This window comes from Mercenaria mercenaria, chromosome 5 (genome assembly GCF_021730395.1).
Source record: "Mercenaria mercenaria strain notata chromosome 5, MADL_Memer_1, whole genome shotgun sequence".
NCBI lineage: Eukaryota > Metazoa > Mollusca > Bivalvia > Venerida > Veneridae > Mercenaria > Mercenaria mercenaria.
In genome coordinates, this window is record NC_069365.1 from 85,635,828 (window position 1) to 85,655,046 (window position 19,219).

General features: G+C 33.7%; 1 protein-coding gene across 3 annotated transcripts in view; it reads left to right on the forward strand.

Moving 5' to 3' along the window:
• Window positions 1-19,219, forward strand: part of LOC123557826 (periostin-like) — a 52,171-nt gene that overhangs the window by 24,235 nt on the left and 8,717 nt on the right. For all 3 annotated transcript variants that reach the window (XM_045349536.2, XM_045349537.2, XM_045349535.2), the window contains exons 3-7: window positions 14,468-14,631; window positions 17,416-17,581; window positions 17,818-17,977; window positions 18,312-18,389; window positions 18,629-18,848. In XM_045349536.2, coding sequence (XP_045205471.2) covers window positions 14,468-14,631; window positions 17,416-17,581; window positions 17,818-17,977; window positions 18,312-18,389; window positions 18,629-18,848 — 788 coding nt within the window. The remainder of the gene's footprint in view (window positions 1-14,467; window positions 14,632-17,415; window positions 17,582-17,817; window positions 17,978-18,311; window positions 18,390-18,628; window positions 18,849-19,219) is intronic.

The following is a 19,219-nucleotide window of genomic DNA, read 5'->3' on the forward strand; positions in this document are numbered from 1 at the left end:
ACTGCGCGGATGCGCAGGCTGGTCTGGATCCATGCTGGTCGCAAACCCACTATGTTGGTTTTCTCATGGCGCGGCTCAAATTTTTCTCTCATCTCTAAGATTGTCGAGTTATAAGTTGTTAACCTGTGGAGTTCGAACACTTTTAATTAGGATTCTTAATGTTGTCTTAATTCGAATATTATATAATTTATTTGATTTTATCATATTCAGTTCGAAGAAAAAATTCAATATCTAATCAGCTGGGCGTAATGTTCTCTTTTCTCCGAAATAACGTTTTATTACCCAATGAACACAGGTATCGGCCCTATAGAACAGGTGTCTAAACTCATAATGTAGTTTTCGCATGTAAGTACAGCTACTGCCAAACACAAATGCAGTGTAAAACAATAGGGGTATTATATGTAAAATAACTTTAGATTAGTTGGTAATATCAGCAGATAATCTAATTACCTGGACATCACCGTTTGAAAAGGAAGTTTGGTAGTGATATTTCATTTTGAGCATTGATCAGGTAAAAAATGTTACACATTCCAATGATTGAAACCTTACATACATTTGTGTGTATGGAAGCGTGTTAAATCATTTTAGAGACAGGCGGACAAATTAATAGACGGATTGACAATAAAATATCAGAATAAAACTTTTAATTTTAAAACTATTTAATGTCGACAACAAGACAGAATATACACAATGATTTATTGACAATATAAAAAGGAACTCTGTGAAACAAAGAACGAAAACAAACCTTCACATTGCCGACCCATACACCCACAATGTCTACAATCAGGTGCTATCGATTTAAGAAAGATATAGCATTCATAGAACACAAGGTGCATTCAATGAGAATGCATCATTACATAAAACGGTATGAACAAGTATTTAAATTGAACCGTTTGAACAAGGCAAAATGCTCTCTACATGTACATCTTCTCGAAACATAAGTAATATAACAGGGTTGCAAGGCCTCGATTCCTTCGCTTATGAACAATTACATGCATTTATGTAAGACATTAAAAACGGTTTTAAACTATGCACTGTTATTGTCTGAATACAAATCAATTCGAAGTAAATATGGGTCGATAAAAACCACGTAAGATGCACCACAATGGCTTCAACCCGCCTTTAGTGCAAAAAGAAATGTTAAAGAAACAACATATCTGCTGTCTCTCTCAAATACCGTCTCTGCATATGATGATTTACGGACAGATATGCGTCTATGTATTGCCAAACTCTATTAACATTTTACACATTTGACCCATTTTTTCAAATTTAAAAATCATCTGTGCGTAAAGGTGTGCTAACTGTATTTTTTATATTCGCCCTTTTAACATTACATCAAAAGTAATAAAGTCAATAGGCATGTCAAATATATTGAAAAAAGTAATTGCTCTAATTCGATGGACCCAAAGCCTTTTTACAATTCAGTTAAAGATTAAAAATATCAATTTTAGAATTTTAAGTATCTCCGCATGTAACTGTGACATTTTTTAATGGAAGGAAGCTTAAGTGTTCTTAATAAAATACTGATACAGCTGAATGAATAGGTGGATTTGATGAACACCTGTATCAAAATCCCAAGGAATGTTTTACATTATCATGCACTACCAAGGAGTTGTTCCCTTTATGAAGTACATGTATTTGCTGTGTGCACCTGTCCTGTATACATTTTAGCAGTTGTCTTCAAAGTATCTATGCATTTTTTCTTCGGTATATGTGTGCATTTGTCCTTAACATTTGTGTGCATTCATATTCGTGTGCTTTGATATTTGGTATATCTATTTCTATATTTCAATGATAATCGCCTTACACACATTTTACCTTTATGCATTTTTTCTTATGTTTATAGTGCAACAGCAAGAGTAATTTCTAAAATGCCAAATTATTTCCATATTTCAGTGCTCATTCCATTTCAATAGCAGCGCTTATGCTTATTCAGTATGTCACTACATATGCTTTTTCCATTTGTCAATGGCGATTTCAGTGCTAATGGTATTTCCATATTAAAGTGCAATTGCCTGTTCATATTTAATGCTAATGCTAATTTAATATGTCATTGCAAATGCCCTTTTTCCATATTCAGTGATAATGCTATTTTACTATGTCATTGAAAATGCTCTTTTTCCATATTCAGTGATAATGCTATTTTAATATGTCATTGCAAATGCCCTTTTTCCATATTCAGTGATAATGCTAATATTTTAGTAATAACCAAGTTTAAATACGATGCTTTGTATTACCAGAGAATACTTAGGAGGGAAATTAGTTTAATTTTACAAAACCAACAGCCGGCATCAGAGTGAAATACCTAAGCCCTGTTTGCCAAATTCGAACACTGTCTCGGCAGCAAACACCTTATTGTAATCCGTCTTTAATAACAAAAATCTTATTTAAACAAGATATCCACGATGAGATCTATTTCATAAGCAGTGATTATATCCAGGTAGGTTTGCTCGTTATCAACCTTGGTTTTGTAAATATAATAGGTAAAGTGGAAAACCACAGGTCGCCCAACACGACATAAATGAAAATGTTGCAGGCTCGGTTTGATTGAGGCTGTTCATGGACAGTAGTGGAAATGCAAGCTACCGTCCACGCCTTCTAGCCCCGGGTTGAGCAGAACTCAACATTTACACAGGTGTAATCATACGGCGGTGTACATGGAACCTTCAATGAAACACAGAATGCAATTCCGTGAAAAGCGGCGTATGGTCTTCAGTTCAAATTATGGGCTTGTCCTATACGAGAAAACAATATAAATTTGTTTCGGATTTGTTAAGAGCCTGACTCATACCTCGGAGTCCACGGGTTAAATTTATTCGCAGGTCTAAAATATTGTGCATATCATTTTGCATTGATAAGCATGAGTAAAATTAGCCCGAGCACATAACAGATACTTTGATTGTATCAAAATGAATGCCCTGTGCGTCACAGACATTTTTGCCTGATGAGTCTTGTAAATAATGATGTTTTCCATTCTATCTTAAACTTTAACCAGCGATTTTTTAAAAGATACTCTTTATCATACCGGAGATTGACCTACTTGAACAATGAACTTACATAATTATAGTGGAGCAAGGTTAAAATCCAATTAGATGAACAACACTTTTTGACACCGCAACCCAAAAACAGTGTATACATTCATGTGAACATGACTTACACATTTATTTACAAAGCAATATTCCAAGTCAGTAAAGTGGAAATAGATATTTTATAACTGATTATGACCTCTTTTTCGGTTTGGTTTGAAATGAACAAACGACCAAGTCCATGTTTTATGATGCATTTTTCATGCAAAACAACATTAAACTTCATTTAATAATTAAGGCATTAGCCATCATATACAACAGAATTGTTTTACATCAAAACTTGTAAAGTAAACACTTAAAGGTAGCTTCTTTGAGAAACATATGTTTATAAGTTGTTTTAAACGAAGCAGCAATTTATACACCACTAAACAAGTTATAGACCAATTACATTTAACGTATTTCACCGCTGGTCATTATATGCAGTTTATCGGCAATGAGATCTAGTCTTTTTTCTATTTGTATGTATATTTGCCAAGCGCTTAGGAACACGCGCTTTATGAAATAGGTACGTTTAAGCTAGCTAAATTAGCAGTGAAACATGTCAAGTGAAACACGACGTCTTCTGTGGGAGATTTGTGTGTATAAGTTGTTTTAAATAAAGCAACAATTCAAAATCCATTAAACAAGCTGAGTAGACAAATTACGTTTAGCTTTGGGCTTTAGTTCAACATTATACTTTCAAAACATCAAAGATTTGAATATTAAAACAATATGTACATAAATTGATACAGTACAGGTTTCAACAGTGAACTTTTAATTTAGTTTGGTCTCTTTATTCGCGGTACGACACGTCAACAGGTCTATCGTTAAAACATTCGTACCGAACATTTATGAATGTCCGTGCTTGAACATTGTTATATAATCGCATCTACTTATACCCGATTTGGTTTAAGTTTTGTCTATCTCGCTTTAGAGTAAAGTTTGTTTCATTTATTCTGCAAGTAGGCCATGCACTAAAACGCTTACCGCCATCATAACGACCACAAGCAGATTATTACAAATTATTTGTAATACTGTTCTTACCGTAACACCAAAGGATTACAGCATCAAGACTGTTTACAGCATCTAATTATCACATTTCTAAGTTAGATTACTCGCAGCTCGATTCTACGTTTCCTGCTACAATTTCCCATTGAGAAGCAGACAAATGTAGTACGCACACATAGCAAATCTTACAGTCATACAGAACATCTCTGTCTGAAAGAAGTTTTTACGTGAATTGGTTTGTACGGAATGTATATAATGGAACTTTTTTCAACAAGTAAAGAACTGCAGCCAACGTTTTTTGAATGATCGTTACTTTCATACTATCTTATATATTATCAGTGAAAAACTGAATGTTATGTACTCAAGCTGATATTGAGGAAGTCAGTCTTAACCTAACCATGGTAACATGCATTGTCTTAATTACAGTGCGGGATGTTTATCATATGAAAATCATTGAAAACTGTACGTGTTGTTTAACCGAATTTTAAATATTAGAGATAATATAATGCATTTCAACTATTTGTTTAATTTGTGCGTTGGGTAGTATTCTATCAACGCGGGTGTTCCTGTCTTTGTCTTTTTCATTTTTTTTTCTATCATTTGTTAAAAGTAAATATCAGTGAAGATTTGTCTAATTTCTTATAAGATTATAAACTGTTTGCCATATTTTTTTAGAATTGTAAACTTATGAATTGCATAGTGCCATTTAATGCCTCTGTCATTACCATTATGACGTCATTACGTTGCACTGGTTTTATAAGTAAATTTGGGATGTAACAACTGAAATAATATGAAAATATCAAGAAAAAGTTTTTGATTACATGTAAGATCATATTAATTTTACTCGCAAACTATTGCATCTGGTGTTCACTAGCAGAAAACTATTTCTTACACTGACACAGACAAATAGATCCTCTATTTATTCATGACTACCTATAGATATAACACCTTCTAAAATGCCATCTTGACACGAAAAAGGCAGATAATTCAAACAATAAAAATTGCCAAAACCTATACTGATTTGTTATGACAGCTTTCTAAACATATTTCAGTTTTTGCGAAATAGATCATTTCTTGTGGCAGTGTAGTGTTGATATACACCTGGAACAAAACATTGGAGGTCTGAGAAATTGGTTTACATGTCTGAAAAGACTTGCCAAATTAATTACGACGACTTATTGCTAAAAGTTAACCACAAAGCCAATTAAACTTCAATGTGGGGAAATTATATTATGAATTAATATGTTGCTATTAATTAAGATATTTAGAAATTACAGCTATTTTGTACAAACTGATTTATTGACTTGTATATGACTTTCAAAAGTAATACTGATCAATTAATTAAGGAAAAGTCAAATTAGAACAAGTTTTCTTTTCAATTTGCTGTAATTTCGTCTTTGACGTTTTAGTGTTCTTTCGTTCTGACATAGAAACTACGTGTAAAGCCAACATTAATTTCGTTTTTTCATTGCTTGTCTTTATAGAACGAAATTATTTTTTAGACTGGTCATGACCAGGTCTGAAACATTACAATCATTTCATACAGAATTAACACTTAGAGCAATAACGCATTTTGTTCCATTTCATATTTTCTTGTTGAATTTAAAGTTATTTTTTGTTCTCATGCACGTCTCTGTTTCAGGGATTATGTATGTTTTGTCTTGTTATAGCATCTGCAGAGTCTCTGGAAAGTGTGTATGAAATTAAAAAAAAAATACATCTTTATTCAGTAACACGTGTTTAGGTTTATAGACTAATTTAATTTGCAGCAATTCAAATCCCATTAATCAATCTAAGTAGACCGATTACGTTAGCTCGCTTTAAACAGGTACTGTCGAAACATACAGCGGTGGGTCTTTTATACATGCCACGAGAACATTAGCCGGAAAAGGTCTACGCGCTATGAATTCCCTATTTAGTGTTACTAGAAGTATGGGAGTACCTGTAAATATAATGTTTAACTTCTTTGATTCATATGTTTTGTCTGTTAAAATATGGTTGTGAAATATGGGGATTTCTAAAAGCAGATAACAAAGAACGCATCAATAGAAAATTTTGCAAATGGCTGTTAAATATAAAAAGAACAACTAATACATTGTCTTTGTATGCTGAACTAGGTAGATCTCCACTATATGTTAATCGTCTGTCTAGAATTATAAAATACTGGTTGAAACTATATGGTTGCAAACAAAATAATTGTATCATAAAAACTATTGTAGATAAACAAAGAACGGAAATACTTTCCGACCATAATGTTACAAATTGGTCGTCAAAGGTACGAAATAGTTTGCAAACCTCAGGGCTTACAGATATGTGGTTATTTCCAGAATCAGTTAATATGAATGTCTTTATACCCTTGTTTAATACTCGACTGAAAGATATATATCAAACAGAATGACACGTTGGAGTGGAAGCTTGTTCTTCTTTGTTTCTTTATAGACATAAAATGCCCTCGTCTTTTAGGAAAGGGAAAAATAGAATCTTTGCTTCTACATTTTCCATTGTAAAAAGTCAATTTTCATAAGTCTTAGAATTGAGATAACAAAAATAATTTTGGGAACCTCTGAATGAAGGCAGCAAACACAGGGCCCATACCATCAACACACATGTCCGACATTTTCTAAAATAAAGGTATACCAGCTAGACAGAACACAAGGCAACTTCATTTAAAAGACAGTACAACATACTTCGCAATATATGAGGTGCATTTCAGTATACAGTACACAGTACGGTACAATCAAGTATTCAGTGAAAATAAAGGACAGACATAGAAAAAAACAGAAACACATACTTTTCGTATACTATTATGCATTAATCAGATACCAAAAAATGTGTCAAAGATAAACTTTATTGACTTTGAAGATACTAATCCCACGTTCTAATTCCTAAATCATTAATGCATAAAGGTGTGATAAATTTCATTTTATGCGTCATTTCAATCTTGCATAAAAATAGTAAAGTCAATTGATATGTCATACGTGCGGAAGGAAGAAATAGAAATATAAGTATAAAAACTCATATGATAAACCCAAAGCCTTTTAACACTTCATTTAAAGATTAGAAAATTATAAATCTCCCCACATGTAACTGTGTCACATATTAAATGATGATTTAGCATAATGTCTCGGATTTGCTGCATTGAAACCACAAGGAAAGTTTTATACAAAAAACGTTTACATTTGAATTTATATTATACCCTAGGTCATTTTTTTCTGCTGCATTTCTCATTGAAAGATGTAGAATTAAATTCCGTCAAAAGTTTACGCTTTGTAAAGTGTTGTGTAATGCGTCATTTCAATCTTGCATAAAAATAGTAAAGTCAATTGATATGTCATACGTGCGGAAGGAAGAAATAGAAATATAAGTATAAAAACTCATATGATAAACCCAAAGCCTTTTAACACTTCATTTAAAGATTAGAAAATTATAAATCTCCCCACATGTAACTGTGTCACATATTAAATGATGATTTAGCATAATGTCTCGGATTTGCTGCATTGAAACCACAAGGAAAGTTTTATACAAAAAAACGTTTACATTTGAATTTATATTATACCCTAGGTCATTTTTTTCTGCTGCATTTCTCATTGAAAGATGTAGAATTAAATTCCGTCAAAAGTTTACGCTTTGTAAAGTGTTGTGTAAATTTGTATATTTTTGTTTACATAGCTACAGGCGGCAATAATGTGATATGTAATTTGTGAAATTTCCGTATGTCGGCAATGCTGTCAAAATACCTACATTAGCTATTGTTACGATTACATCTTTGGGTATGTAATTTGTGAAATTTCCGTATGTCGGCAATGCTGTCAAAATACCTACATTAGCTATTGTTATAATGACACCAAATAGAAAAGGGTGTTCTGTGGTGGCCGAGTGATTAAGACCGCTGGCTTCGAATGACCTTTGAACCGAATGAGTTTGAAACCTCGCTTGGGGGGGGGGGGGGGGGGGGTAGAATTCTTCATGAGAGGAAGCCATCCAGCTGGCTTACAGAAGGTCTGTGGTTCTACTCAGGTGCCTGCCCGTGAGGAAATTATGCACAGAGGGGCGCCTGAAGTCTTCCTGCATCACAAGCTGGAGAAGAAGTCGCCAAATGACCTAACTTGTGTCGTGGTGACACTAATCCAAACAAACCAGAAGTAAGTTTTACGCTGTTTGGTCGACGGGTACATTATTTTTTTTGTCTTTATGACCTACTTTTGAGCCATATCCCCTACTTTTGACCTTCTTCTTGGATATTTGTGAATTGTATCTTACTGTGGTAGTGCGATAGCAACAACTGCTTCTGAAAAGCTGCTATTTCCATTATTAGGTGTTTTTGCCTTTTCCGTATTTAGGTGCTTACGTTTTGTACAAACTGCATCTTAACAATGTTAAAAATCTTCTCTAAATCATATATTTTCTTTATCTCTTCAGTTTTGAGTTAGAAATATTTTATTAAACTGATATGATCCAGGGTGGTTTTTAGGACATTCATTGACAAAAACTTGGAAGTTATTGACTGAGCATACAATTTCACTCCTGATGCAACATTTTCCGAGATGCATGTCAATGTAAATGTATCCTAAGTGTATCCTTGATACATGTAACAAAAGGCGAGTTATGTAATCTTTAAAATACCATTAAAATTTCATATATGTACAATGTATATATCACACTTGCAAATTTATCAGACCAGGAGGTTCCAGCGTTGTTAAGAGTGGTAAATATTTCGCAGAACGAGTTTTATTGACACGTTTTCGTCTTTCAAGTATGAATTTAGGCACTATGTGCCCGTTAAATAACTAATCAAATGAAAACGACGATATTGATTTGGTGTATAATGGGTAGAAAGTCCTTATAATCACACTTACAAGACCGGAAATGTGTCATTCCGTCAACTTGTTATGAGTAAACTGCACCGCTCAAAAAACGCTTAAACCATCTGATCTGATAAAGCTATGACCAGTGTGTATATGTATCCTAATGAACTATATTCATGCACGTGTATACTATATGACTTTGCTGAAGGAAGAGCAAAGTCGATATGTGATATATCTTGTTGTTCGATTGCTATTTAATCGTGAAAACCGATCAGTATTACAATAGAAAGACGTAATGGCTTATATTAACGGTAAATGTGTTGATGTGTTAATTTGACATTGTTATGTTCATTGAAGTCCTCGGCATGACAACACGCTGTGGCGAATCCTATTACTTGCAAACGACATATTTCATATGTTACACGGTGTTAGTTGCTACATCATTCAGTGATATTTAAAGTTCTAAAACCACAAAATAGCTCATGAAAAGAAAGCCTAACAAAGCCATTTACCTAAGCACTGAATACTTTTAAGAGTATTCTATCAAATTATGATTCTTAATATACTTAAATTGTATAATACCGCAGTAGTAAAGTTGTATATACCGCAGTAGTAAAGTTGTATATACCGCAGTAGTAACAAAAGATCTACTGTCACCAGTTCTTAACCGTGAAAATTTCGCTAAAAGAGACCGCCATGTCCTAATGGTAAATTGAAAATTGTTTCAACTAGATATCATGAATACTTATTGTATGCAATAATAAGTGTTGAACGTTGACATTTTTATCTTGAAATTACGGGAAAAGCTTTTTATTCTTTAGACTTTCTTTAGTAAGATCTACTGACATCACATCCCCAATGCCTCTTAATTAACAGTTAGAGCTTTGAAGATCTTGACAAGTGCTGTGGCACACTAAAGTGAAGAACTTGCATTGATGCCTGTAGAGCTGATTTTACAGATGAAAAACTGTAAGGGATATTTTGCATTATCTTTTTAATATCAGAGATAGGTAGATAAGTATGTAACATGCTTTTTATAAAAGGTTTTGACAGCATTTTTGTGGACTTTTTCTTTAGACTCTCGTTTAGTAATACATACTGGTACATTGTGTCGTCAGTGTCTATTGATTAACAATTAAGGTATTGAAGATCATGACAAGATCGGGACATATGACTCTATAGGTCCTCCCAATTATTATTGCGAACAAATTATTTTTTACAATATGATAGACATATTATTTCTGCCATATTAACCTCTTAAAAATTACACCTGGTTAGCCATTATCTCAATGTATAACAACCAAATCAGGCAAAATGATTTATGACTGGGTTTAATGATAGGTTTGATAATTGAAGCCATAGAAATTGTCCAAAGAGGTGTTGATTTGATTGTCAAGCGTGAACTACGGCTTTCTGACATGCGATCTATGAAATAATGTGTACAGGTTGAAACAAAAATCATAAACTCATGCTTTATATTCGATTTGATTTTTCAATTAAAGAAAGATATCATTCTGAAATATGTTTCAGAAATTCATTTACAAGAATAAGAAATAATCTAATTTATATTTGTTCTCATTAAGTCTGTATTAGTCTCCTACCGGTGGAACACTATAGGAAAGCCGTCCGTCCGTCCGGTCATTCGTCCGTCCGCCCGTCCGTCCGTTGTCTGTCTGTATGTCTGTCTATCTGTTCGCAAATCTGGATCCTGCAATTACTCAAAAAGTATTCAAGTTAGGTTCATAAAACTTGGTATGTGAATAGGGCGCAATATGTAGATTATGCACGTACATAACTTATACTTGTAGGTCAAAGGTCAAGGTCACTATTGAAGGTCAAATAAAACAGTTTCCGCTCCATAACTTTATATGCATTGATTGATTATCTTAGTGCTAAACAGAAATGTTCCCCATGATGACACAGTGTGTCAATACATGGCCTATGGTTATCGGTCACTATTAAAAGGTAATTATTGAAAGTTTTCCATCGGTAGGGGACTTCTGTATTGCCATTGCAATGCTCGGTCACTTGTTTATTATGTCTATACAAATTACTGATTTATGTAAAGTCGAATTAAAAAGAACGTGATGTCTTAAAATTAGTTTTAGGCTATGAATTTGAGTTTTTTAAGCTAATACTTTATTCAAAGTAAGAAGTCTGGAAATAAAATGTTGTTCACTAATCGCCATAAGTCTTAGTAAACGTATTGCAATTGTGTCTTAATGTTCTACAAGAACAAAAAATCAAAATGATATTACATTGTCAAGCCAAATACTATTACTAAATCTATAGTTAAAAGTATTAGCACTTTGTGTTGCCTGTACAAAATATCGAGTAATTGTTATTTTAGCTATAAATACTAAATTACTTTACACATATACCTATACACTCAAGTAAACATGATAATCCAATACTTTTGGAGGCTACCTGTACTTATACCATATAATAAAGTTACGAAAAGGAATGATTCATGATTTTAACTGTCAGCAAGTTTTTATAACCTTTTAGATTTTATAATTATAGTAAATAATATCCACGTCATTAAAGAGACAGATAAGCTATAATTTAATTTTCAAGATCAGTTATTTATATATATTCTTGTGAAATGTATGTATTTGATATCAAGATACTGCATGCACTTTGTCGATAACGTATTAAGAATGATATTTGATCTCAGTGTGCATGCATGGCATTGCGTGTCCTTGTCATTATACACATAACTTATTGCACGTGTGCCAGAATGAAAGCAGTGAAATAATTTTTAAAAAGGCCTGTTGCGCAACGATAAAATAATGTTGAGGTCATATATGTTTTAATCTTATATAAAACTTACCTTAGAACATGTTAACCTAAAAATAAAATGTAACAAATAATGAAATTAACATGTTTAGGGCGTAAAAATAATGTATATTTCCACAAAATCATATTTTCTTTTTCCAAAACTGAGGTAGACAGATCTACTTAAAAGAGCTTGCCTAAATAAAAGTTTATGACAGGTCATGTGAATGATGATGTGCAATAAAATTATTTGTTGTTGTTGTTGTTGTTGATATAAAATGTATAGTTGACATTTAGACACAACAGCTCATGCAATTGTAAACTAAACAGAAGATTGTGTAACCACTATTTATTTACTGCAGATGCCATGTATGAATGTTTTCTTTATGTATAATTTAGATACTAAATGACGAGACAGAAAGTTATGACCAAGTATGTCAAAGTACCTATTAAACAAAAGTATAAAGTTTAACTTCTGTAGAAGATTTGCATGCTCTTACATATTGTCATTGTATATTCTGAATCGATCCGCTAACACAACCCAAACAGTTTTCTTTTCATAACATGAATAACGCTACATACTATATTTCGATTAACAAAAGTATTTGTTCATTGCATTTGCTATATTTGCCATCAAGAAGTTGTGGTTCGAAATTATAATTGAATAATACCTTATAATATCTTAACAATCAAACGTATTATCATGACAAAATCAGGATTTTTTTTATAAAAGTCTTAACCTAAATCTATGAGTAACACTTTTTAACTATGACATTTTCCTCTGACATGAGTATCTTAAAGGGTGCTTCAAGATTGTAACAATACTATAAGTAGAATATCAAGCCTTAAATGGCGCTCTATGCTTCCATAGGTTTGGCGCCATATAACCTTTAATGTGTTGGTGCGCCTTAAAACCCAAATAAATAAATAAATGCTTCCATTGGATCTTTTCACATATTTTATTAACTATTACAATAGTAGTCTTTCAGTGAAAAGTCTCACCGTGCTTAGACTAATTGCTGTTATATTTTCTTTTCTAAGAAGATCACGGAGTACATTCATTTTACCATAACAGAATTCCAATCAAGTCGGTGCTGTTGGGCTTGAGGGGTGTTGCACATCTCAATACCTGTCACGAACGGACTCAGTCAAACCGAGCCTTCATTTTACATTTTTATCAATTTCATAAATGATATTGAACTAAGATGTAACTAATTTGAAAATAAATAAAATTTAGTGAAGATTTGAGTCTGTTATATAATGTTGCTTGGTTTCGCTCTGTGCTCGCAAATGATCTGTTCACAAGTTTAATTGATTTTAATTGTAACATCAGAAACTGTAATGCGTAGAATTATGAATAGTGGCTTACTTCATGCAGAGACAGTTTACCAATGTTAAATATAATAGCTTCATGAAAGTGCAGATTATGTCTTATAAATACATTAACATTCCTTTCAAATGATATTTCATGTTTTCTGCCTATCATTATTGTGCAATACGCTGAAATGTTACAAGATTGCTGCTGATAAGTGACACTGAGATAATAGATTAACGATGTGAACTGGAAATAATCTGAGTGTATGAAAATCAGAGAGAGAACTTTAGAGATTGAAATGTATCCTATGATGCCTCCACTGTTGAGTGTCCTTGAGGTTTCTTGTTTCTTATCGTTGTTGGATAAAAGTCTAAAAGTGATGTAGAATTGTTTCGTGTTAATACGTCATCTAGCTGACTCGAAGTAGGTCAGTTATTACGCCAAGGTACACGCCCATGTCTGAAAGAATGTCCGGAAGAGTGAGGTGGTCGGCAGGGGTCTTCCTGCGTCAGTGAAAGCTGAAAATTTTCAGAAAAGTTTTTGTTCTGATTTGTTTTTGGGTTTATCGCATAACCAGTGTTCCTTGATTCTGTTTCAGTACTAACCTGTTCTCCGCAAGTAGCTACCAAATTTTCCACATCAGATATGTAGGACAAATTGACTTCAAACTCAATGTGTTTTATCAAATCGCGAAAGAGAACATACGCCTCGCTCGCTTGTGGATCGAAAACACTAAAATGGGACCCTTATATCCACCCTACACATTGAGCTGAGCGGGCAGGTCTGAATTATTTCGGTGTTACTTAAAGCCTAAACAAAAAATCTTAGCAAATGAATTGTTCTCTTCGTATAAAACATAGTATTTACAGAAATAAATACTACATGTTAGAAGGAATCGTACGCTTGTTACAAAGTCAAACATTTTGTCTATCGTTATTATTAGTCCATATTATTCTAACCTTCTTGTCATATGTTCAGAAAAGCGGAATTTCTCATTTGTCGGAGCTGAAATAAATGAATCAGAATTATACAACTTCTTGACTATAACTTGAGTCAAGCAAATATATATAATGTAACACCATTTCAAAGCTCTATTTACCTTGACCTTTTGGCAATGTTGAATTTCTTGAAAGATTTTATAATACTTTAGATTTAATCGTAGATAAAAATGATGAGTATCATGGAAGAATCGGCCTTGTTGGAAACAGTTCAATAAAAATTGTCTAGTGTATAGAATTGTTGATTGCCATCTGTTGCAAGCGTTCTCGATATAAATTTTGGCTCAACAGGTACTAAACTGAACTAAAACAAGATCTATGTCTTGCTTTACGTCAGCATAATATGTTGCCCTAAAGTGTGCACAAATGATGTGAAAACGAAACTTTAATAGAGCCTTGCAGAAAAAATAATATGTTTATTTTATCTCTCTTACAGTCCAAACGTGTGTGCGATACAATTGCTGAAAAAATAATATGTTTATTATATCTCTCTTACAGCCCAAACGTATGTGCGATACAAGAAGTTTACCGAACTGGAGAGAAGTTCTATCCAGATTGCGTGAAGAAACGATTGAAGAAAGTCTGCGGGAAACCGACGTTTCTACGTTATGAATGTTGTTGTGGCTACGGTGTTGTGGACGGGGAGGACGGGTGTCCAGAATGTAAGTTCTAAATGTACTTACTCTGCGAGAATGAGTGCTATGGATGATGCTGCGGCTAACGTGTTGTAAAAAGAGAGAAAATAATTCCAAATGCGTTTTTTAAATCTACCAAGAGTGAAAGAATTATTGCCCTGAATGTTATCAAACTGAAGTTACATTATATATATGACAGTGTCTCAAGAATAACGTTCTTTGAGAAATATTGGAGCAATTTCGCTTGAAAATCTATAATATGTTAAAAAGATCAGAAATGATAAGATATGAAATATGCACTTCATCAAATCTCTTTCTAATTTTTATTGGGATTTTGTACAAATGTGATACGGTATGATAATGTCCTCAGCCAGCATAATATTTAGCTATTTTCTTGTTTTGATTACATTCGATAATCTAATCTAGACATTTCTTGTCATATTTGCGTTGGAAATCATTTATAAAGTTAATGCGCGTACCATATGTATTCGAATAATCTTTTATTAAAAAAAAAACAGATATAACTTGAAAATGTGTGTTATAGACGTTTGTGTCAGCTTTATTCGTATAAAATAAGCTAAGATGATTTTTTAATCCCCCGCCGTGGCGGAGGGATTATAGGAATGGTCTGCGTCCGTACTTCCTTCCGTCCGTCCGTCCGTCCTTCCATCCGTAACAAAATCGTGTCCGGTCCATATCTCCTAAACCCCTTGAAGGATTTTCATGAAACTTAGGTCAAATGATCACCTCATCAAGACGATGTGCAGAACTCATGAGTCAGCCTTGTCGGTTCAAGGTCACAACTCAAGGTCAAAGGTTTGAGCCTGCCATTTTGTGTCGCTCTATATCTCATAAACCCCTTGAAGGAATTTTATAAAACTGGGGTCAAATGATCACCTCATCAAAATGATGTGCAGAACCCATGAGTCAGCCATGCCGGCTCAAGGTCAAGGTCACAATTTAGGGTCAAAGTTTTTGCGCCTTCAATTTTGTGTCCGCTCTATATCGTCCTAAACTCCTTGAAGGATTTTCATGAAACTTGGTCAAATGATCACCTCATTAAGACAATGTGCAGAACCCATAAGTCAGCCTTGTCGGCTCAAGGTCAAGGTCACAACTCAAGGTCAAAGGTTTGAGCCTTCCATTTGTGTCCGCTCAATACTCCTAACCTTGAAGGAATTTTATCAAAACTTGGGTCAAATGATCACCTCATCAAACGATGTTCAGAACATGAATCATCATGCCAGCTCAAGGTCAAGGTCACAATTTAGGGTCAATGTTTGAGCCTTCCATTTTGTGTCCTCTCTATATCTCCTAAACTCCTTGAAAGATTTTCATCAAACTTGGGTCAAAGATCACCTCATCAAGGGACGATTCAGAACTAGTCAGCCATGTCGGCTCAAGGCAAGGTCACAACTGAAGGTCAAAGGTTTGAGCCTTCCATTCGTGTGCGCTAAACCCCTTGAAGGATTTTATAAAACTGGGTCAAAAGATTCACCTCATCAAACGTTTGTGCAGAATTATGAGTCAACCATGCCAGCTCAAGGTCAAGGTCACAACTAAGGTCGAAGGTTTGAGCCTTCCATTTTGTGTCCACTCTGTATCTCCTAAACCCCTTGAAGGATTTTCATCAAACTTGGGTCAAATGATCACCTCATCAAGAACGCATGAGTCAGCAATGTCAACTCAAGGTCAAGGTCACAACTGAAGGTCAAAGGTTTCAGCTCTGTATCTCCTAAACCCCTTGAAGGATTTTCATGAAACTTGGGTCAAACGATCACCTCATCAAGACGTTGTGCAGAATTCATGAGTCAGCCATGTCAGTTCAAGGTCAAAGTCACAGCTAAAATCAAAGGTTTACCCTTTCACTATCCATAGCAGTGGCGGGGGATTTAGCTGTCTTTCAGACTGCCTTGTTGACAATATAATAATACCGCTGAAACATGTCTCTGTAAATCGAATAGTTTGCACATTTTGTATGTGTCTTTGTGTAGCATGGATAAATTTGAAAATATAATAGGTGAGATGAAAAGCTTTTCTGTTTGCACAATGACTGGTGTCTTCTCCCCGACGGCGTTGCTGCTGCTGACCGCTTCAAAGCCTTTGTTTTTTCCTTAGTCGCTATTTGTTATACTTCACCATCTCTGTCATCCATAAAAAACACTGTTAAGTTCTCTTGAATTGTGGCAATTTATGTTGGATATTTGTTCTTAATTTTGTTCGTCCTGTTGTCGTTTCATATTTTTGAGTTACCCTAAAGACCAAAATAGTTTAGTATTAGAGACGGAAAACATGCTAAAAAATACATGTAGCATAAACTCAGTTTTCTAATTCTTAATTAGTATCATTTAGGTATGTCAGACTTTGCATGCATTCTATGCTAACACAAGGATCTTCTTATATATTTTATTCACTATTACAACCTCAGTTGTCCTGAGCGGCGGCAGTAAGATGTCTCATCATACTTGAACTCGGAGTTGTTTATATTTTCTTGTACTTTGCGATCATGAAGTCCATTCAACTTCACTATTGTAAAATTACTATTATGTCGGTGTAAGTGGACGTGAGGAATGTTGCACTTTTCATTACATCTCATGAACAGACGCTGTCAAACCGAGTCTAGATTTAATTTTAAACTCTTAAAGGTTTCATACATAATAATTCATTGTACTAAAATTTAACTAACTGAAAATAAATAGAATCAGGTAAAGACGAAATACATAAAAACTTGTTATGTAAATATTATAAACGAAAGCATAGCAATGAGAGAATACTTTACGATGTGAATGGCCCATTTTGATTAAATTTCAGTGCAACCTGTAAAAAATATAAGAGAGACCATGAACGTGCTTGGCCTTACACAATTCCCCAAACTTCTGACCAATACAGAATTGGAGTACAAGCTTAAAGAGGAAGGAGCATACACAGTTTTTGTGCCAGTCGATGAGGCTTTTAATAAATTGACACAGGATCAGAAGTAAGTTAGGTACAGACATTTTTCTCATAGACCTATATTATTTTTTTTTAAAAGATACGTACAATAAAAATGTTTGTAGAGAACATTTAATTGAGTCCATGAAGCCTCTATTACTCTTACAACTGGGTTTCTAAAGGTGATGTTTGCTTTAAAATTACTGTATTATTAACCAGTATATTATTCTTTTTCTATTTTGAACTTATCTCATATCATCATAAGATGTGTTCGACTTTCAGACAGCGCGTGTTTCCATGGACGTATAATGCTTTGTCTCTTTTACATTATCACGTTGTGCCTGGTTGGCACCACTCGGACCACATGCAAAAGTCAGAGTTTCTGCCAACATTGTACTACGGATTGAAGCCTATTTGGGCTAACAGAATTTCTAAAAAGAATGTAAGATGGTTTTGTAAATATTTGTTATTACATATATATATAGCATTGGCTTTGTGGCCTAAAACCCCTTAAGGTTGGGGTTGTGAACATAGGTTTGATATTTAGGGTCCGTTATTTTTCATAGTGATTTACCATGATACTTAGCTGCAAACGCATGTTTAAATTGCAGATTTGATTATTAAAACAAAGGTAATGGCCCTTAGTTAAACTATGGCGATAATTGTGTTTACTCTGTATCTTTACACGGGAAGAAAACGTTTTGTGCTACAAAATGTAAATGAACTCGGACTGATTTTCTTAAAAACTCTAATTAATTCTAAATGATATATTTCAGGTTCATACTGTAAATTGTGCCCGGATAATTCGTAGCAATGTATTAGCATCGAATGGAGTTATACACCTTATAGACCAAGTAAGACGTAATGTTTCAGTCTGCTTCTACTGTTGTCAGAGTATAATTTTTACTCTTTTTTTTTAGATATAACATTAGATGATAAAATGATAATTTTATACTTATATGTGTTGTAACATGTTTTCATATTTCATTACTTTTCAATTTGAAAACACCTATAAATTATTTAGTTTCTACAAAAAATTAAAAATAATGGCTGTTCTTGCATCCATCAACTAAATGTTATTATCATTTTACAGATGCTTCAGGTTTACGATATGTTTGGCAACATGACAGATGTGATGTTTAGAGACAGTGCCCAGTTCTCACAATTCATTCAGGTCCTCTATACATCAGAGATATTTACACTCCTCAGGGAAGGCGGACCATTCACGCTTTTCGCACCAAGCAATTACGCCTTTTCAAGATTACCCCCCTTAGTTTTAGAACGTGTGCTTCGGGAACAAGTCACTGCAGAAGGTACTCGTGTACCTTTCGTTATACACCAATTAAGTTAAGATATAACATACCCAAATTTTATATTTGAAAGTATATACGATCAATAAACATAATTGTGAATGAAAGCAGTACTGTTTTAAGGGTACATGCACGCATAAGTGAAAATTTCTGAAAGTTTTTACAACAAATGGCAACTAGATTCTGATTGATAGATAAACATTTATTTTATATAAACAGCCTAGTTAACAGCATTCGACAAGGATTATCTAGATTTAAATCAATATTTAATGATAAAATATTCTATAGAAAGAAGAACATGGTGTATTTTTAAAAGTTATATCATGGTAGAAATAAATATTTTGATATGATCAAAAAGATGATAGATTATTTCA